Genomic DNA, 18,100 nt, shown 5'->3' with positions numbered 1-18,100 from the left:
ATCTCCTCCATTTTTACACAAATATTTAGAATGATGAACCTTCGAGCACTGACCATGTGGTAGGCACTGAGCTAATGTCTTTACACATTTTGATCCACTTAATTCTCACAACCATATGGCTGGTTCTGTTATTATCCATCTTTCCAAGAGAAGAGAACAAAGAGGCACAGAGAGTTCATGTCACTTGCTTCAGGTCACACAGATCATAAGTAGCCAAGCCGAGATTCACACCCAGGCAGGCTGGCTCCAGAGTCTCTGCCCTTAACCATCATGGTAATAACCTCACACATGTGGACACTGGGACTTTCCCAGATGGTCGCACAACTGTGAGTGGAAGAGCATCTTCCAACATTCATACCTTCCAAGATTCATAGCGTCCATTCACTTACCTCTTCAGATATTGCGTAAATACTCGGAATATGCATGCAGCACTTATGTTTAGACACAGTAATGCCACTTAACTGCAACAACAACAGAATCCACAGAAATTGTCGACTGAAGTGAAAATGCACAATGTGAGAGCTGTGAGTTTCAGTTTATTTGGGAACTTACTGAGGACTATAGCCCAAGAAGCAGCCTGTCAGAGAGCTCTGAGGAACTGCTCCAAAAGGTAGGTAGGAGGTCAGTTTCTGTGTGATTTTAGAGAAGGGGTCCATGCAGTCAAGTACACACCTCATTACAAGGCTACTGTTGGTTGGGATGAACGGACATATCAGTTAATGTGTTTAGTGCTTTTCTAAGTATCGGAGAATCAAAGAATCTTGGGTCATATTATTTTCTCCTGAACATATCTAATGTCTGAGGTGTAACCAAGCCCAGGACTGGCCACTTGCTGCTCATAAGCTAATAGCTCAAGAGGCAAGTGTCAATAGAAAGGAAAGGTGCTTTAATCAGGAAAGCCGACAATCTGGGGAGATGGTGGACTCATGTCCAGGGACCAACTCCAAAGATTCTGCTCAGCCTTGACAGGTTTTAAAGGGAAAAATGGAGGAATCTCAGTGAATCATCGAGGCAGGAGGTTGGGCTCTGCATCATTCTCCATTGCATGCGGAACTGGCTGAGTCTCTCTTCAGATGTTATCTTGCCCGCATGATCTGCCGGCAGGATTGCTTAGGGGCGCTATTGGGGGTAGAGAGCCAGTCATACTTCTTTTTATCTAGGAAAAGAATCGACAGGTTAGACAAGGCATGATGTGCATTCAGGAGAGAATATAAGTCAGGAGTGGGTTTCAATTGCTTAGTGATCTCATTCCTCTGATTAGGTTCTTTTAAGGTTAGAGGGGAACAGAAATGGACAAACAGGAAAGGGCCAAGAAAGCTGCATTCAGAGGGACCTTTCTGCCACTTTCCCCAGAGCACAGAGTGCCTCACCCTGGTCTTCACCCTGAATTCCTTTCAGGGTGAACTGTAGGTGGTATGGAATGGTGGGCAGCATCCTTTAGTTGGCAAACTTCAGGAGCAAAGCCACAAGGGGTCGTGGAGGTGTCTCTGCTGAGGTTTCTGGGCTCCTCCAGATGCCTGGTGGACGCTGGTCCTCAGCTCACCTAGGCTGGCTTCTCTTGGGGCACTGGGGAGACCTGGCCCTGCTCCAAGTATCTTTCATCCTCCAGCAGGCTTGCCTGGTCACGTTCATCCTCATGGCAGGGGTAAAGATGCAAGAGAGAAACAAATACCAGTTTCACAAGTACTTTTCAAGCTTCTGCTTGAATCACATTTTGCCAGCATCCCTTTGGCCAAAGCAATTCCATGGCCAAGTGCAGATTCAGAAGAGGAGGGCACTAAACACTTAGGGGGCTGCAGGTTTGGACATGGGGGAGGGTGGAAAACTGGGGCCATGTTTGCAACCTACCACAAGGCAGGATTGTGATCATATCCCCAACCTGCATCGGCTCCCACCTGTTAGAACACAAGAGGATTCACCAGCCAGGCACCTGGGAGGGAAGCCAGGAATGTGAGAGAGCCTCCACCTGCCAGGTGGCCCTTCTCAAGCGTCAGAAAAGTCTCTGGGACGATATGTTATCAGTGTGAGGGATGAGGAAAGACTTCCTGCGTATGCCAAGTGTTCAGAGTCATCAGAGCATGCTTCCCAGATAGAAACCCTACAGGTGTCCTGAGTGTGGGAAAGCTTTCCCCGAAGACCCAACTCCTAATAATCACGGGAAATTCCACACGGCAGGGAAGCCGTGTGCATGCACCAAAGGTGGGGTCCTTCGGGCAGGTCTCCTCCCTGACGCACCACCAGGAAATTCATGTTGGAAAAGACTGTAAACTCTCCCAGTGTGAAAGCGCCTTTAGCTGGAATGCATGCAAAACCCCCCAGTGCAGGTAAAATGAGGGAACCTATGTGGGTGGAATTTTCCTTCATTTCTCCTCAGAAGTTTTCTGGTAGAGCAGACGTTCTCATTTGGGGTGATACTCCACTGCCCCCTCCTGGAATTTCCCTGCAAGTTTGGGGATATTTCTGGTTGTCCAAAATTGGTGTTGCTACTAAGCTGTAATCGGTAGAGACCAATGATCCTCTAAACATGGTGCAATTCACCAGAAAACCCCCTGCACAGAGAATGTTCCGGCTCCAAATGTCAATGTCAATAGTATCATTACAGAGAATTGCATTTGAGAAGGAATTCAGGTATAATTTTCTTGCTCTCCAACACAGTAATCACTAACCAGCTGCATGAGACTACTTCAGTGTAAACGAATCAATCTTATATAACATTCAAAACAGAGTTTCTCAGCTGCTCCAGGAATGATTCAGTGGCCAAACGTGGCCAGTGGCTACGGCACTGGGCAGTGCAGATACAGAAAATTTCCAAAGTCACAGAATGGTCTGTCTCAGGACTGCTTTAAATCTCATAGGCTATCAGAATTATCACAAAGTGTAGCCCCCAGAAAGTGAGGATGTGGGCTTGGTGCTGTGAGAGACTGAAGAAGCACAGCCAGACAGAGCATCTTATCAATGGCTCTTGGAGACTCCTGGCTCCATGCACGGTCCTCTGGGCAGTTTGAGTCTCAGGGTGGTCAGTGCCCTGCCTGCAGGACACCCCCCTCTGCCTGGGGCAGATTAACCAGTCGGTTACTGACAATGTTGGATAAATGCTAACATTTCCTGGGCACTTTGCACCTGTCAGTTATGGTGCTGAGCATAGAAGATCTTATGTAACCTTCACTGGAGTCCTATGAAATAGGAACTAATATGATCCCCAATTTGTAGGAGAGAAACCCGAGGCTTATGAGAGGTGTTTTTAAAGCTTGTTATTTCAAATTTTGCACATATATCAAGAATCTATTCTTATTTTTATATTACACTCTTTCAATTCACAGGATTCAAATTTTCATAAAATATATTTTTTAAAGTATACATGTTCGCATTTCTGTCCAAACAACACTTTTTACAGGAACTTCTTGGCTTTGTCTACTCCAGGTTCTGGCACAAAATATTCTCTAGGTCAGAGATGGGCAGACTCTGGTCATCCAGCCCACAGCCTGTTGTGTAAATAAGGGCTCTTGCCACAAGTACACCCATTCCTCACCTAACGTCTGGGCTACTTTCATGCAAAGTGGAGTAGCTGCTACACAGAGCCGATGGCCCAGAATTCTAAAGTATTTGCCATGACATCCTTGACAAGAAAGGTGACTGACCTTGCTTCGTATAGATGCCAAACTGAAATCAATACGGGTGGAGGTGTGAGAATGGTTAGAAAAAGGAGGGAAAATCGTGAACTATTGGGACTGTGATGCACAGTGTAAAAGATATTTTGTGTTTGAGTCCAGGGCACAGGCTGCATACATGTGTTCCTCCGTGTGTGGCGTGTGTTTGTTCATATTCGAAGAACAAGTTTAGAAATACTACGTACTCTTATTTCCTGCACAAGTAATTCTCAACCACTAAAAACCCTGCCCAGGGCGACCCTCTAAATTGCTTTCCCTAACGAACGAAGACGAAGAGGCCCCCGACCCTCCCCTCTATTAACGGAATCGCAGCAAACACGCTGACGCCTGTGCTGGTGTCAGAGACAGTTTTAACCACCTGACTTGTGTTTGCGGGCGGGGGTTGGGGGGTGTGCGTGTCGCTGAGCAGCTCAGCCCTGTTCATTCGCGCGAGTTTGTCCACCGCGTCCCCGGGCATCTCCGGAGCCAGCTCTGCGCGGGCGCCAAGGACAAGCACTGAGCAAGCCTGCCCGCTCCTGCCCAGCGGTCCAGCCAGAAGCCGGGTCCGGAGGTCAGTCCCGCGGCTGCAGCTCTGAAGGGTCTGTGCCATGCGGCGGGGGCGCAGCGCGGGGCGGGGGGCGGCGGGATGGCGCCGCGGGGTCTCCGCGGGGAGGGCGACGCTCCCAGGCAGGATGCGCGGGTGAATTCTGGGGAGTGGGGTGCAGGAGCTGCTGCCTAGGAGCCCCTGAGACCCGATGGTGCCCGCGGTGGGGCCCCTTGAGGAACCCGCGTTTCCCCTGAGGGCGGTCGGGATGCTCAGGTCCCCGTGAGCCGCGGGGCGACTCCAGGTCCGAGGATTTCTCTGGCCACTAGCTGGAGAGGAGACTGGAGGGGACAGAGGAGGCTGGGGTGTCAGTAGTAGGGGTGGCGGGGACTCCGTCCAGGACAGGTGGAGGAGGAGCCCGGGTCCTGGTGCTGAGGTTTTAGGGGGCAGGACGGGCAGACGGGGGACTCTGTAGTTGGATGGAGGAGGCGGGAGGAACAGGTTTGCTCTGCACACCAGAGAAGCCGGTCGGGTATCGGGGTTCAGGTAACGTACTGGCCAAGTAGAAAATCGGAAAATGGTACTGCAGGGAGTCCAGAGGGTAGTTTGAGGGATGAGGAGCCGGGAGCCCCTCCGGTTGTGTTTGGGGGTTCGCTGAAACGCACAAGAGGTTTGCAGATGAGAAGGGCCTTTGGAAAACAGCTTTTGAGCCGCCAGCGCCTCTGTGCGCCTGCGTGCTGCGGGTGGGGGCAGGGAGCCTGTTGGGGGCGCGCATCTTTGAGGGGCAGCCTCGGGGGCATGGACCCTGGGTGAAACTGGGGATGGGCCCTGGGTGTCAGCCAGAGGGGAATTGTGTTGGAGAAGGTGATGTGTAATTTCATCTTCTGCGTCTGCAGTTGTGTGTGCCCTAGTGTGTGTGTGTGTGTGTGTGTGTGTGTGTGTGTGTGCATATCCAGGACTGCCTGTGAGGAGGGTGTTCAGTACTAACTAGCAGGCCTGCCCACCTGAGTGGCGGGGGTCTCTGAGTTTCCCTGGGGTGTGTCTGCAGGTGTGCTTGTGTCGTCATGCCCTGGTTTCCCCAGTGCTCACCTGAAAATGTGTGTTTCCAACAATTGTGTGTGTGTCTATCTGGCCAGGTGTTCCCGCTCTTTGACGCACCTTGTATTTGCACGATTATGTGTGAGGGTCTGTGATGGGTCTCATGCTTCTTACAAAGGCTTAGGGGAAGAGGTGTTGACTCTAGCTTATCAGATAATATGTTCTGAGTATGTGTGTGTATTTAATCATATTTAATCTTCATGTTTAATAATTTATAGTCTTCCTTCATGGAGGGGAAAACTGACAGCACAAGAGGTTAAATAACCCCTGAATCAGGGCTTGCCAAGTAAAAAACAGGATAGTTTCTTAAATTTGAACTTTAGACAAATAATGAATTACCTTTGGGTATAAGCATGTCCCAAATATTTCATGGGTCTTGGCTATACTTAAACATAATTTAGAAAACTAAATAAAATATGATTTTTATGTAGACATGACCCATGCAGTGTTTGAACATACTTATACTAAAACGTGTGTTGTGTATCTGAAATTCAAATCTCAGTTTGCTGTGTATTTCTTGTAATCTTGTTGTTGTTAAATCTGGCGAGCTTGATCCTTGAGATCTCTCGGCTAGTGACTGGAAGGCTGGAACCCCCCACTGCACCCTCCAGACACACTGGCCCAAGTCCCGCCGAGGGTAAAGCTGGGGTGGAGGCGGGGTCCCAGGACGCCACAGCTGAGCCTGCTGCTAGGCACCCTTGCTGCAGTGCTGGCCACTCGCTCCCCAGGGGCTGTGGTGAGGGGTCTGTGGACCGCCCCCCTCGTCTTCACCGCAGTCCTGAGAGGCCATCACTTGAGCATCCTGTACCAGAAGAGGCCCCCGAGGACAGGGAAGAGGGGTCCTGGTCTGAACCGTATGGTCAAGCTGCAGTGTAGCCTTAGGACCGGGCTGAAACACAGCACTGGGAATGCTGGCCATGAGTGTGCTTATTTAGTGCCTGCTGTATGTCAGACACCACAGGCCCTTCGGATATCCAGTTAACTGACATTCACTTTCAGGGGCCGAGCACTTCGTGTCATAATATTTCTTGTTTTTCTTAAAGCATCAGAAACCCCACACCCATGGTCTCTGCCCTTGCCCTTGCCAGGCACCATGGCAATCGCTCTCCCCACATCACACACTGGGCCTTGGACGAACACTAGAGGGAGGCATTGCCAACATTCCCCTTGGATGTTGGGGACCTGGAGACTTGGGGAGGGGATGGAGCTGCCTGAGTCCATCCAACATCTGAGAGCAGTGCTGGGGTTCACACCCGGGCCATCTGGGTCCCCAGCCCAGACACTAACTGCTCTGGTCCCCTGTCCATAGGGAGCACCTGTGGTGTCACGATGCTACCTCTCAGCACCATCGAGGGCCAGGAAACTGAGGAGGTGCAGACCAAGCCGCCAGAGAAAGGAGGTGAGACACACATGGGGTGGAAAACTGTGGGCAGGTGGCAGTGGGGAGGGTCTCCAGGGTAAGGCTGATGAGGAAGTGTTGACCCTGAAGATTGATCCCAACCCCAAATATCTCCCGCAGGCTCTTCCTGGGGAGGGGGTGCCTTGAAGGACACCCAGGATGGAACTCCCTGACATCACCTGATGTCAGTGCAACCTGTCACTGCCCTACTCAGAGCTTCAGGGATCTCCTGGGAGCTGAATGAATTTGGGCTCCTTTTTGTGGCCTGGACACCCTTGTTGTCTTACCCCAGCCCCTCCACCCTCTGGCATTCCCTGTCTGTTCCCTGTGGACCTTTGGGCTGCAATTTAATGCATGTCTGCAGGCACTGCTGTGCAACCTCCAACAAATGTCCTAACTTCTCTGTGCTTTGGTTTTCTCTTCTCTAAAGTGGGATGATGAGAGTAGCCATCTCAGAGAGATATTATGAACAACCAAATAAGCTATGATGTGTAAAACACTTAAATGCGTGCCTGGCACAAGGAAACTACTCCACACATATTAGCTCTTGCCAGTGGTTTCATAATGAAGATTTTATTATTATTGAGTTTCTCAAGCCTCAGAGGGCAAGATGGCCTCATGCCTCTTTCCTCCTCCCTCAGTCCTGCTTTCTGAGAACCCTGATGATCCACCAAAGAAGCCCATCAGAATGAAGGGAACAATGTTATTCAGAGTCCTGCCGTTCTGTCCTGTGGTAAGCCTGTTTCTTTCCTCCCTTTGACCAGACTCCTGAGTTCTGAGAGATCCGGAACTTCCTTTGCCCAGCAGAGACACTCGGGTGTCTGTGTGCCCCTTGTCCCTCCCTCATCCCAGTTGTGGCCCCATCCTGTGGGGGACAGTTTTCCTTGAAGATGCTGCCTGCTTTCCTGCCTTCTTTTCTTTACTAATTCCTGACTCTGCTCCAATGTCACCTCCTCCATGAAGCCTCCCTTGCTCACTTTTGCCCCATTTCTCTCTAACCCCTGCCTTCCTGAATTTTTTTCAGAGTAATCATTGCTACCTGAGAGCATACCTGTATCTGTGTGTTCATCATCTGTGTTCCCTACTCGAGTGGTTCTTGGGGAGCAGCAACCTCCTCTGTTGTTCAATGGCATATCCCCCTGCCTAGAACAGATGTAACCAGCGTTAGGCACCGTATACACATGGGCTGATTACGTGAGGGAATGAGTTACGTAAGGGTCCCTCCTGCGTAGGCAGCTGTGGCTTTGTCCACCTGGACACCATTCCTCCTTCTCCTACTAACACCCTTGATTTTTCTTGGGGGACCACCTGTCTCCATGCCCTTCGGATGGATCTGATCCCATCCTCAGACCAGCTCCAGGTATGCCCCTGACCAATCAGAGCCGGCAATGCCAAGGTCCCCCATGATTGTTCCAGGCTGGGCACGTGGCTCACCGTGGCCAATGAGGCGTCTGCTCTGCCTCTGGGATTCTTAACAGGTGGGAGGGGAGTTTGGAGCGGCCCTGTTGGGGAACCATGGGTGCCACGGGGAGAGGTCAGGGGAGGCACAGGGTGAGGATGCTCACAAGAACACGTTTCCTATTAGTGCCTGCAGCAGTCCCAGGGAGGACTCTCTAGAAATGTTATTAGAAAAGAATGTAAGAGTCACAGATTTTGCAAAGCAGTACAAAGATCATCCAGATTCACCAATTGTTAATATTTTTCTGTTGGTATGTTTTCTCTTGTAAATATAATATGTATATTATATGTATATAATATGTATGTTATATATATGTGTATATATTCCTCAGTGTGTATCACCTTAGAAATAGAATATTCTCTTATATAGTGTGGTTTTGAAGACCAGAGTCACACTCTGCCACATACTAATGTTTTTTGCTGTTGTCGTATGTTGTTGTTTTTTACCTTTTCCCCCAATGAGATTCAGGGTAGCTATGATCTCTGGAATACCATCTAATTGATGCCGTGTCTTGCATTTGAGCAGGAATTCAGGTATAATTTTCTTCCCACCAGCACAGTAACCACTAACTGCATGAGGCTACTTCAATATCAATGAATCAATCTTAAAAAAAATTCAAAACACGGTTTCTCGGCCGCTCAGGTTTCAGTGGCCAGATGTGGCCAGTAGCTACCATACTGGACATTGCAGATACAGAACATTGCCATGGTCACAGAAGGTTCTGTCTCAGGACTGGGTTAAATATCTTATATTATCAGAATTATCACACAGTGTAGCCACCAGAAAGTGAGGATATGGGCTTGGTGAGAGCTTTCTTATTTTAAGGTTGTTATTTCAAATTTTGTACGTAATCAAGACTCAATGGCTGTTTTTATATTATACTCTTTTCATTCTCAGGATCCATATCTTCATAAAGTATTTCTTTTTTAAAAGAAAAACAACAAACTGTATCTATTCACGTTTCTGCCCAAACTGCCCTTTTACCAGAGAGCAGCTTGGCTTCATCTACTGCAGTAGCTGGCACAGAAAATTCTCTAGGTCAGGAGTGGGCAGACTCTGGCCATCCAGCCACAGCCTGTAGTGTAAATAAGGGCTCATTAGCACAGCCACGTCCATCCTCAGGTAGGGTCTGGGCTGCTTTCCTGCAAAGTCCAGTAGCTGTGACACAGACCTGATGGTGCACAAAGGCTAAACGATTTGCCATGACATCCTTGACAACAAAGGTGACTGGTCTTGCTTTGAATAGATGCCAGACTGAAGTCAATACGGGTGAAAGTGTGAGAAAAGTTAGAAGAAGGGGGAAAACAAACTGCTGTGACTGTGATGCCCAGTGTAAAAGATATTTTGTGTCTGGGTCCAGCACACATGTGCTTCTATGTGTGTGGCATGTGTTTCTTCATATTCCAGTAAGAAGTTTAAGAAACACTACTTACCCTTATTACCTGAACAACTGATTCTCTTCCACCTAAAACGTGCCATTGGCGACATTTTATATTGGTTTCTCTAACCAATGAGGATGAGGAGGTCCCCGACCTCCCCCAATAGTGAAATTGAAGGGAACACTCAGATACCTGTGCTGGTGTCAGAGACTGTTTTAACCACCTGACTAGTGTTGGTGGTCAGGGGGGTTGAGGGGGTGTGCGTGACGCTGAGCGACTCAGCTCTGTACATTCCTCGGAGTTTGTCCACAGATTCCCTGGACATCTTCGGAGCCAGCGCTGCGCGGGCGCCAAGGACAAGCCCTGAGCAAGCCTGCCCGCTCCAGCCCAGCGGCCCAGACAGAACCCGGGTCCGGAGGTCAGTCCCGCGGCTGCAGCTCTGAAGGGTCTGCGCCATCCGGGCGGGGGCGCAGCGCGGGGCGGCGGGATGGCGCCGCGGGGTCTCCGCGGGGAGGGCGGCGTTCCCAGGCAGGATGCGCGGGTGCGTTCGCGGCAATGGGGTGCAGGAGCTGCTTCCTAGGAGCCCCTGAGACCTGATGGTGCCCGCGGTGGGGCCCCTTGAGGAACCCGCGTCTCGCCTGAGGGCGGCCAGGATGCTCAGACCCTTCTGAGCCGCAGGGCGACTCCAGGTCCGAGGATTTCTCTGGCCGCTGGGAGGAGGGAAGAGTGGAAGCGACAGAGGAGTTTGGGGTGTCAGTAGTAGGGGTGGCGGGGACTCCGTCCAGGACAGGTGGAGGAGGAGCCCGGGTCCTGGTCCTGAGGTTTTAGGGGGTAGAACGGGCAGACGGGGGACTCTAGTTGGATAGAGGAGGCGGGAGGAATAGGTTTGCTCTGCACACCACAGAGGTCAGTCAGGTAACGAATTCGCTTAATGGAACATAGGAAAATGATTTGCGGGAGAGTCCAGAAGGTAGTTTGGGGGGTCGGGAGGGGCAGGGAGTCCCTGCAGATGGGTTGGGGGTTCACTAAGGACGCATAAGAAGGTTAGCAGATGAAAAGGGCACTTGGAAAACAGGTTTTGAGCCTCCAGTGCTTCTGTGTGCCTGCGTGCTGCGGGTGGGGGCGGGGGGTGTGCTGGGGCGATTATCTTAGAGCAGCGGCCTCTGCGGATGGGCCCTGGGTGAGAATGAGCGTGGGCCCTGGGTGTAGGCAGAGGGAAATTATGTTGGAGAGGGTGATGTGTAATTTCAGCCTGTGGGTCTGCGTTTGTGGGTGGCTAGAGTGTGTGTGTGTGTGTGTGTGCGCGCGCGCGCGCGCGTACGTCCAGGACTTTGTGTGAGGAGGGCGTTCAGTACTAACTAGCAGGCCTGCCCACCTGAGTGGTGGGGGGTCTCAGAGTTTCCCTGGAGTGTGTCTGCAGGTGTGCTTGTGTCGTCATGCCCTGGTTTCATCAGCGTTCATTTGAACATGTGTGTTTCCAACAATTGTGTGTGTGTCTGGCTGGCTGGGTGTTCCCACAAATTGATGCCTCTTGTATTTGCATGATTAAGAGTGAGAGTCTGTGATTGCATCTTACACTTCTTAAAAAGGTTTACAGGAAGAGGTGTTGACTCTGATTTTCCAGATAGCGTGTTGTCAGTGTGTCTGTATGTGTGTGTATTTAATCATATTTAATCCTCATGTTCAATAATTAATTTTACTCATTTTTCTGGAAAGGAAAGCTGACAGCACAAGAGGTTAAAGAACCTCTGAAATGGGGCTTGCCAGGTAAAATACAGGATGCTTACTTAAATTTGAATTTCAACAAATAATGAATTACCTTTGGGTATAATTATGTCCCAAATATTTCATGGGACTTGGGTATTCGTAAACATAACTTCGTATATCAAATAAGTGATTTTTATGTAGACATTTACCATGTGGTGATTGGGACCTATCATGCTAAAATATGATTTGCCTATCTCAAATTCAAATCTCAGTTTGCTGTGTATTTGTTGTAATATTGTTGTTAACTCTGGCAAACTTGATCCTTGAGATCTCTCAGCTAGTGACAGGCAGGTTGGAATCCCCACAGTGCACCCTCCATACAAACTGGCTGAAGTTCTGCCCAGGGTAAAGCTGGGGTGGAGGCGGGGTCCCAGGACCCCACAGCTGAGCCTGCTGCTAGGCACCCTTGCTGCAGTGCTGGCCTCTCCCCAGGGGCTGTGGTGAGGGGTCTGTGGACCAGCCCCCTCGTCTTCACAGCAGTCCTGAGAGGCAGTCACTTGAGCATCCTGTACCAGAAGAGGCCCCCGAGGACAGGGAAGAGGGGTCCTGGTCTGAACCATTTGGTCAAGTTGCCTTATAGCCTTAGGACACAGCTGAAATACAGCACTGGGAATGCTGACCATGAGGTGCACTTATTGAGTGCCTGCTGTACGCCAGACTCCAGAGGCCCTTTTGATACCCAGTTAACCGACCTTCACCCATGATTCCCAGCACTCTGTGTCATAATATTTCTTCTTTTCCTTAAAGGGGCACCATGGCCATCGCTCGCCCCACATCACACACTGGGCCTTGGAAGCCACTCTAGGAGGGAGGCATTGCCAACACTTCCCCTTGGATGTTGGGGACCTGGAGATTGGGGGGGGGATGGAGCTGTCTGAGTCCATCCAACACCTGAGAGCAGTGCTGGGGTTCACACCCGGGCCATCTGGGTCCCCAGCCCAGGCACTGACCACTGTGGTCTCCTGTCCATAGGGGGCACCTGTGGTGTCACGATGCTACCTCTCAGCACCGTCGAGGGCCAGGAAACGGAGGCGGTGCAGACCAAGCCGCCGGAGAAAGGAGGTGAGACACACATGGGGTGGAAACCTGTGGGCAAGTGGGAGTGGGGAGAGCCTCCAGGGTAAGGCTGATGAGGAAAGGTTGACCCTGAAGACTGATCCCAACTTCAGATATCTCCTAGTTGCTCTTCCTGGGAAGGGAGGGCCCTGAGCGGCACCCAGGATGGAACCTCCCTGACATCCCCTCGTCAGTGGGTCCTGTCTCTCCCCTGCTCAGAGTCTTCAGGGGTGTCTCTCGGGAGGTGGAATCAATCTGGGCTCCATTTTGTGGCCCGGATACCTGCCTGGACTGGCCCTGCATCCAGTTGCCAGGTCAGGAATTGCAGGGTCAGGTCATTCAGGTGGAATATGAAGGAGGCTTGACCCAAAGAGTCGGCAGGAGTGGGGTGATTCCTGTGAAGCCTGTGGATCCTGCTGGTGGCTTGGACACATGAGTGAGGGCTGTTGGATTTGCTGGGATGCTTCCTTTCTGAAACGTCTTACTTTGCAATAATTTTATATTCACAAGAAGTTGCCATAGTAGTACATAGAAGTTCCATGGACACTTCATCCCATTTCCCCCAGTATCTTTATTTTATATGATGATACTACAACATCAAAACTAGCCCATGGATATTGGCACAATCCGTGTGTGTTTCTACTTGTGTTTCATCACATCTATAGCTGTGTGTAACCATCATACAAAACAAGATACAGGCCACTTTTTTAGCTACCTACTCCCTTACCAGAGGTAGCTACTTTCCAGCTTCTTGTCCAATGTTCCAGAATGTTCTATGCTCACTCATACAGACAAGGATGTGTATCTGTTACTATGTATTTATGTCTGATGCACTGTGTGTACTCTATATGCCACTGCCGGTTCCTCTTTTGTCTTCTTTCATTTAATTCTGATCTGACACTTGGTATCTTCCAGTCCCAGTCCCAGTGCTTTCCAAGCACCCAATCACTCATGCTTCACAACTCTGTGAGGTAAGGACAGTGATTGCCCCCCTTTGCAGATGGGAAATCTGAGGGGTGACAGGGATGAATGATTAGCTCATGCTGGGATTTGAAGCGTTTGGCCTCGGGGTCTTTGACCTTAAGCTCTGTGTCCCCTGTCCATCTTGGGGACTCTCCTCCACAAGATGACGACTTTGTGTTCCAGCTGCCTGGCATTCCATGGTCTGTCTGTCCTGTGTTCTAATTTATTTAACCTGGTTCATACAGGTGGCCATTTGGGTTATTCCCAATCTTTGAGGAAGACAATAAATGCAAGTAGAGGTAGGATTATAGTTGGGCCATATGGCGCACGGAGGAGTATAACCATGATAATGTGTTTAAAAATTGAAATGGAAGCATCAAAGGGGTGTGCATTTGTAATTTTGACGGGTTGACTGAATGGTTCTCCATAGAGAGGCCGATTTCCATTCCCAGCAGGAGAGTAGGAGTTTCTAAGAAAATATCTGGATTTGTTGGTAGCTTTAAAATATCAGGGGATTTCACTCTAAATCAAGACATCTGTCTTCTGTGGGGAAACTAGACAATTTTCTGGAGGGGCATCCCCACAGGCAGCTGCATATCAGCTGTCCCTTCCTCCTGGACACGGGCTCCCCAGGGTGCTACCATCTCCAGAGACCCTGTTGTCTCACCTCAGCCCCTTCACTCACTGACATTCCCTCTCTGTTCCCTGTGGGCCTTCGGGATGCAATTGAATGCATGTCTGCAGGCGCTGCTGTGCAACCTCCAGCAAGTGTCCTAACCTCTGTGCCTTGGTTTCCTCATCTCTAAAGCTGGATGATGATAGTAGCCATCTCAATTTAGCTATGATGTGTAAAATGCTTAACTGCGTGCCTGGCACATAGCAAGTACTCAACACATGTTAGTTCTTGTCAATGATTTTATGATGAAGATATTATTATCGAGTTTCTCAAGCCTCAGAGGGCAAAATGGCTCATGAGTCTTTCCTTCTCTCTCAGCCCTGCTTTCTGAGAACCCTGATGAACCACGAAAGAAGTCCACTGGAATGAAGGGAAGACTGTCATTCAGAGTCCTGCCGATCTGTCCCATGGTAAGCCTGCCTGTTTCCTCCCTTCAATCAGAAGCCCCTGGATTCTGAGAGCTCAGGCACATCTGCCAGCCTCTCTGCCCGGCAGAGACCCTTGGGTGGCTGGGTGCCCCTGTGCCCCCAAGGATGTGGCCCCATCTGTAAGGGATGGTTTTCCTTGAAGATGCTGCCCTCTTTCCTGCTTCCTTCTCTTTCCTAATTCCTGCCTCTGCTCCAATGTCACCTCCTCCATGAAGCCTCCCTTGCTCACTTTTGCCCCACCCCCCTGCCTTGCTGAATATTTGTCAGATAATTATTGCTACCCGAAAGCATACCTTGTATTTGTTTGTTCATTCTGAAGGGGTAGGAACCTGTTCTGTTGTTCAATGACATATCCCCCCTGGCTAGAACAGATGTAACCAGTGGTAGGCACTGTACACATGTGGGCTGATTAAATGAAGGAATGAATTAGGGAACGGTCCCTGCTGAGGCAGGCAGCTGTGGCTTTGTCCACCTGGATACCATTCCTCGTTCTTTTGTTAAAACACTTGATTTTTGGGAGGACCATCTGCCTCCATGAACTTTGGATGTGTCTGATCCCATCCTCAGACCAGCTCCAGCTATGCCCCTGACCAATCAGAGCCGGCAATGCCAGGGTTCCCTGTGATTGGTTCCAGGCTGGGCACGTGACTCAACCTTAGCCAATGAGGAGTCTCCTCCATCTCTGGGCTTCTTAACAGGTGGGAGGGGAGTTTGGAGGGCCCTGATGGGGAATCAGGGGGGCCGTGGGTAGAGGTCAGGTGAGACACAGGGGCAGGATGCTCGCAAGAACACCCTTCCTGTTAGTGCCTGCAACAGTCCCAGGGAGGACTTTTGAAGAGGTTTTCTTATTAGGGAATAGTGTGAGAATCAAAGACTTTATGAAAACAGTACAAAGGTCATCCAAATCCACCGATTGTTAACACATTTTCTATTTGCATGTTTTCTCTAATATGAATATATATAATACATGATGTTGATGGTGCTCAACATCCTGCAATGTACAGGATGCCCCCCTTCCCCGAAAGAATGATCTGACCCCAAAATGTCATTAGTGTGACACTAACGTTCTGTTCTTTCTTCTCTGTTCTCTTTCCTTCCAGCCAAGTGTTTGCTTCACCTATTACTTGGAACAGGATGACCCTGACTCTGATTCCCAATTTCCTCCTGAACCTTTGAAAACTGACCCAAATTGCACCTTCGTTCCTCTGCCTGTGTTAGAGTTTCATGAAATCAAGGTGTGTGAATGTCCCCTGTGCTGTCTCAGCTTTGTCACTGCTTCCTAATACCTGAGCTCCCTCTGCTTCCTGCTCTTGACTCAGCACCCTGGAATCATGCATGCTGGGCTACTGTGATGTAAAGTCCCCAAATACAGCTGCTTAAATAAACCGAACTTGATGTCTCTCTCATGATTGTGGTCTGTGTGTAAAACTCCCCCAGCCGGCGTATTGCATTCCCGTAGAGTTGGGCAGCCAAGTTCCTTTGACCTTGGTGCTCTGTGCCACGTGGCTGGAGAGGGCTCACCCCCCCATATCCCGTCCACATTGTGGCTCAGGGGAAGGGGAGGAGGATGAGGGAAGGGGAAGACACACTTTAGTCCTTCAGAGGACAACTCCTACAAGATGCCCAGATCACTTTTCCTCAAACCTCATTGGCCAGAACATAGTCACATGACCAATCTAGCTGCAAGAGATGCTGGGAAGTACAGTCCTTAGCTGGGCAATCCTGTGTCACCTACTAGCTTCTATTGTTACAGCAAAGGAGGATGAATATTGTGTCCACCGCTGACCAGGTCTCTTATGTTAATTTAGCCCCGGCACCAGGCTGTGATGAATACATGAGTGAATAAATGTACTCTTCAATTCTGTATCTCTCTCCCATTGACTAGGAGCTCCTCCATTTTTACACAAATATTTAGAATGATGAACCTTCGAGCACTGACCATGTGGTAGGCACTGAGCTAATGTCTTTACATATTTTGATCCACTTAATTCTCACAACCATATGGCTGGTTCTGTTATTATCCATCTTTCCAAGAGAAGAGAACAGAGGCACAGAGAGTTCATGTCACTTGCTTCAGGTCACACAGATCATAAGTAGCCAAGCCATGATTCAAACCCAGGCAGGCTGGCTCCAGAGTCTCTGCCAACAACCACAAAGTCAAAGCTGTTGACTGAAGTAAAAATACACAACATGAGAGGGGTGAAGTTCAATTTTACTTGGGGACTTACTGCGGATTAGAACCAGGAGATAGCCTCTCAGAGAGCTCTGAGGAACGGTTCCAAAAGGTAGGTAGGAGGTCAGTTTCTGTGTGATTTTGGAGAAGGGGTCCATGCAGTTAAGCACACATCTCAGCACACGGTTCCTGTTGGTCATGAAGAACAGACATCTCAGTCAATGATTTTAGTGCTTTTCTAAATATGGGAAGATGCAAGAGTCTTGGTTCATAATATTTTCTCCTGAAAATATCTAATTATCTGAGGGCCATTTCCTCCACTTTTCCCAGAGCATAGAATGCCTCACCTGGATCTTCACTCTGAATTCCTTTCAGGGTGAACTGTAGGTAGGACTGGAGAGTGGGGAGCATCCTTTAGTTGGTAAATTTTAGAAGCAACAGCCACAAGGGGTCGTGGAGGTGGCTCTGCTGAGGTTTCTGGGCTCCTCCAGATACCTGGTGGACGCTGGTCCTCAGCTCACCTAGGCTGGCTTCTCTTGGGGGACTGGGGAGACCTGGCCCTGCTCTAGGTAACTTTCATCCTCCAGCAGGCTTGCCTAGGCATGTTCATCCCCATGCAGTGTTCAGGGCACAAGATAGAAACCAATAACAGTTTCTCAAGCACTTCAAACTTCTCTTTAAGTCACATTTTGCCAGGATCCCATTGGCCAAAGCAATTTTCATAGCCAAGCACAGATTCAGAACAGGAGGGCACTGCCCACTTAAATGTCAAATGGTATGGACATGGGGCAGGGTGGAAAACTCTGGCCATTTTTGCAATCTACCACAATGCAATTCTGAACACATTCCCAACTTCCAGTGGATTTCCATGTCCTCTCCTGGGCCGCGTGGGGGACCAGTCCCTCGGTGAACAAGGATGCTGTCTGGAGGTACAGGAACCAGTGATCTTCAAGGACGTGGCCATGTCCTTCACCCAGGTCCTGCTGGAGCTGGTTCAGAAGGACCTGTACAAGGACACGTTATTGACAACTGTGGGAATCTGAGCTCCCTGTGTAAGGACGGCCTCCCCCAGTTCAGACAGGGCTCACCAGAGCTTGGTGGTCTGGTGATTCCAAAAGGCTATCAAGTTTCCAGAAGACACGGATGAGCTCCAGCCCCGGACTGGCCTCTAGCACTGGGATTTTGATGGTGTTGGCTCTGCTCCTGGTCTCAAGACAGCTTCCAGGAGCCCCAGGAGCACCAGTGCTCTAATTCACTTGCAACAGGAATGGTAGACTATTTTGGTGCTTGTATTCCCCCCAGGAGTCTGACCTGATCTGATTGGACCTGGCTTCATCACATGACCACAGCTAACCAATTACAGTGGCCAGAGAGATAAGGTATGAGCTGATTGGCTGATGTACGCAATGGGGTGGGCTCTGCTGCCTGGGAACTACTTGGATCTCCATCCTTAGAGATTTGAGCTGGTGGGGTGGAAGGTGTGGGTAGGTCAAGGTGGATGTGGAGGCTGG

The 18,100-nt window shown here is 49.8% G+C and overlaps 1 protein-coding gene across 1 annotated transcript; it reads left to right on the top strand.

Annotated features, from left to right (window-relative positions):
• The first annotated feature begins 6,618 nt into the window (after nt 1-6,618).
• On the top strand, nt 6,619-15,796 carry LOC117309219 (uncharacterized). Its single transcript, XM_033845981.2, has 6 exons — nt 6,619-6,688; nt 7,330-7,421; nt 9,839-9,944; nt 12,266-12,355; nt 14,307-14,398; nt 15,517-15,796. The coding sequence occupies exons 1-6, from the start codon at nt 6,619-6,621 to the stop codon at nt 15,697-15,699; spliced, it is 633 nt and encodes a 210-aa protein (XP_033701872.1). The 3' UTR covers nt 15,700-15,796.
• Nucleotides 15,797-18,100: the final 2,304 nt, after the last annotated feature.

The sequence above is a fragment of the Tursiops truncatus genome, chromosome 19 (assembly GCF_011762595.2).
Source record: "Tursiops truncatus isolate mTurTru1 chromosome 19, mTurTru1.mat.Y, whole genome shotgun sequence".
Taxonomy (NCBI): Eukaryota; Metazoa; Chordata; class Mammalia; order Artiodactyla; family Delphinidae; genus Tursiops; species Tursiops truncatus.
This window is presented reverse-complemented; position numbering and strand designations above follow the sequence as displayed.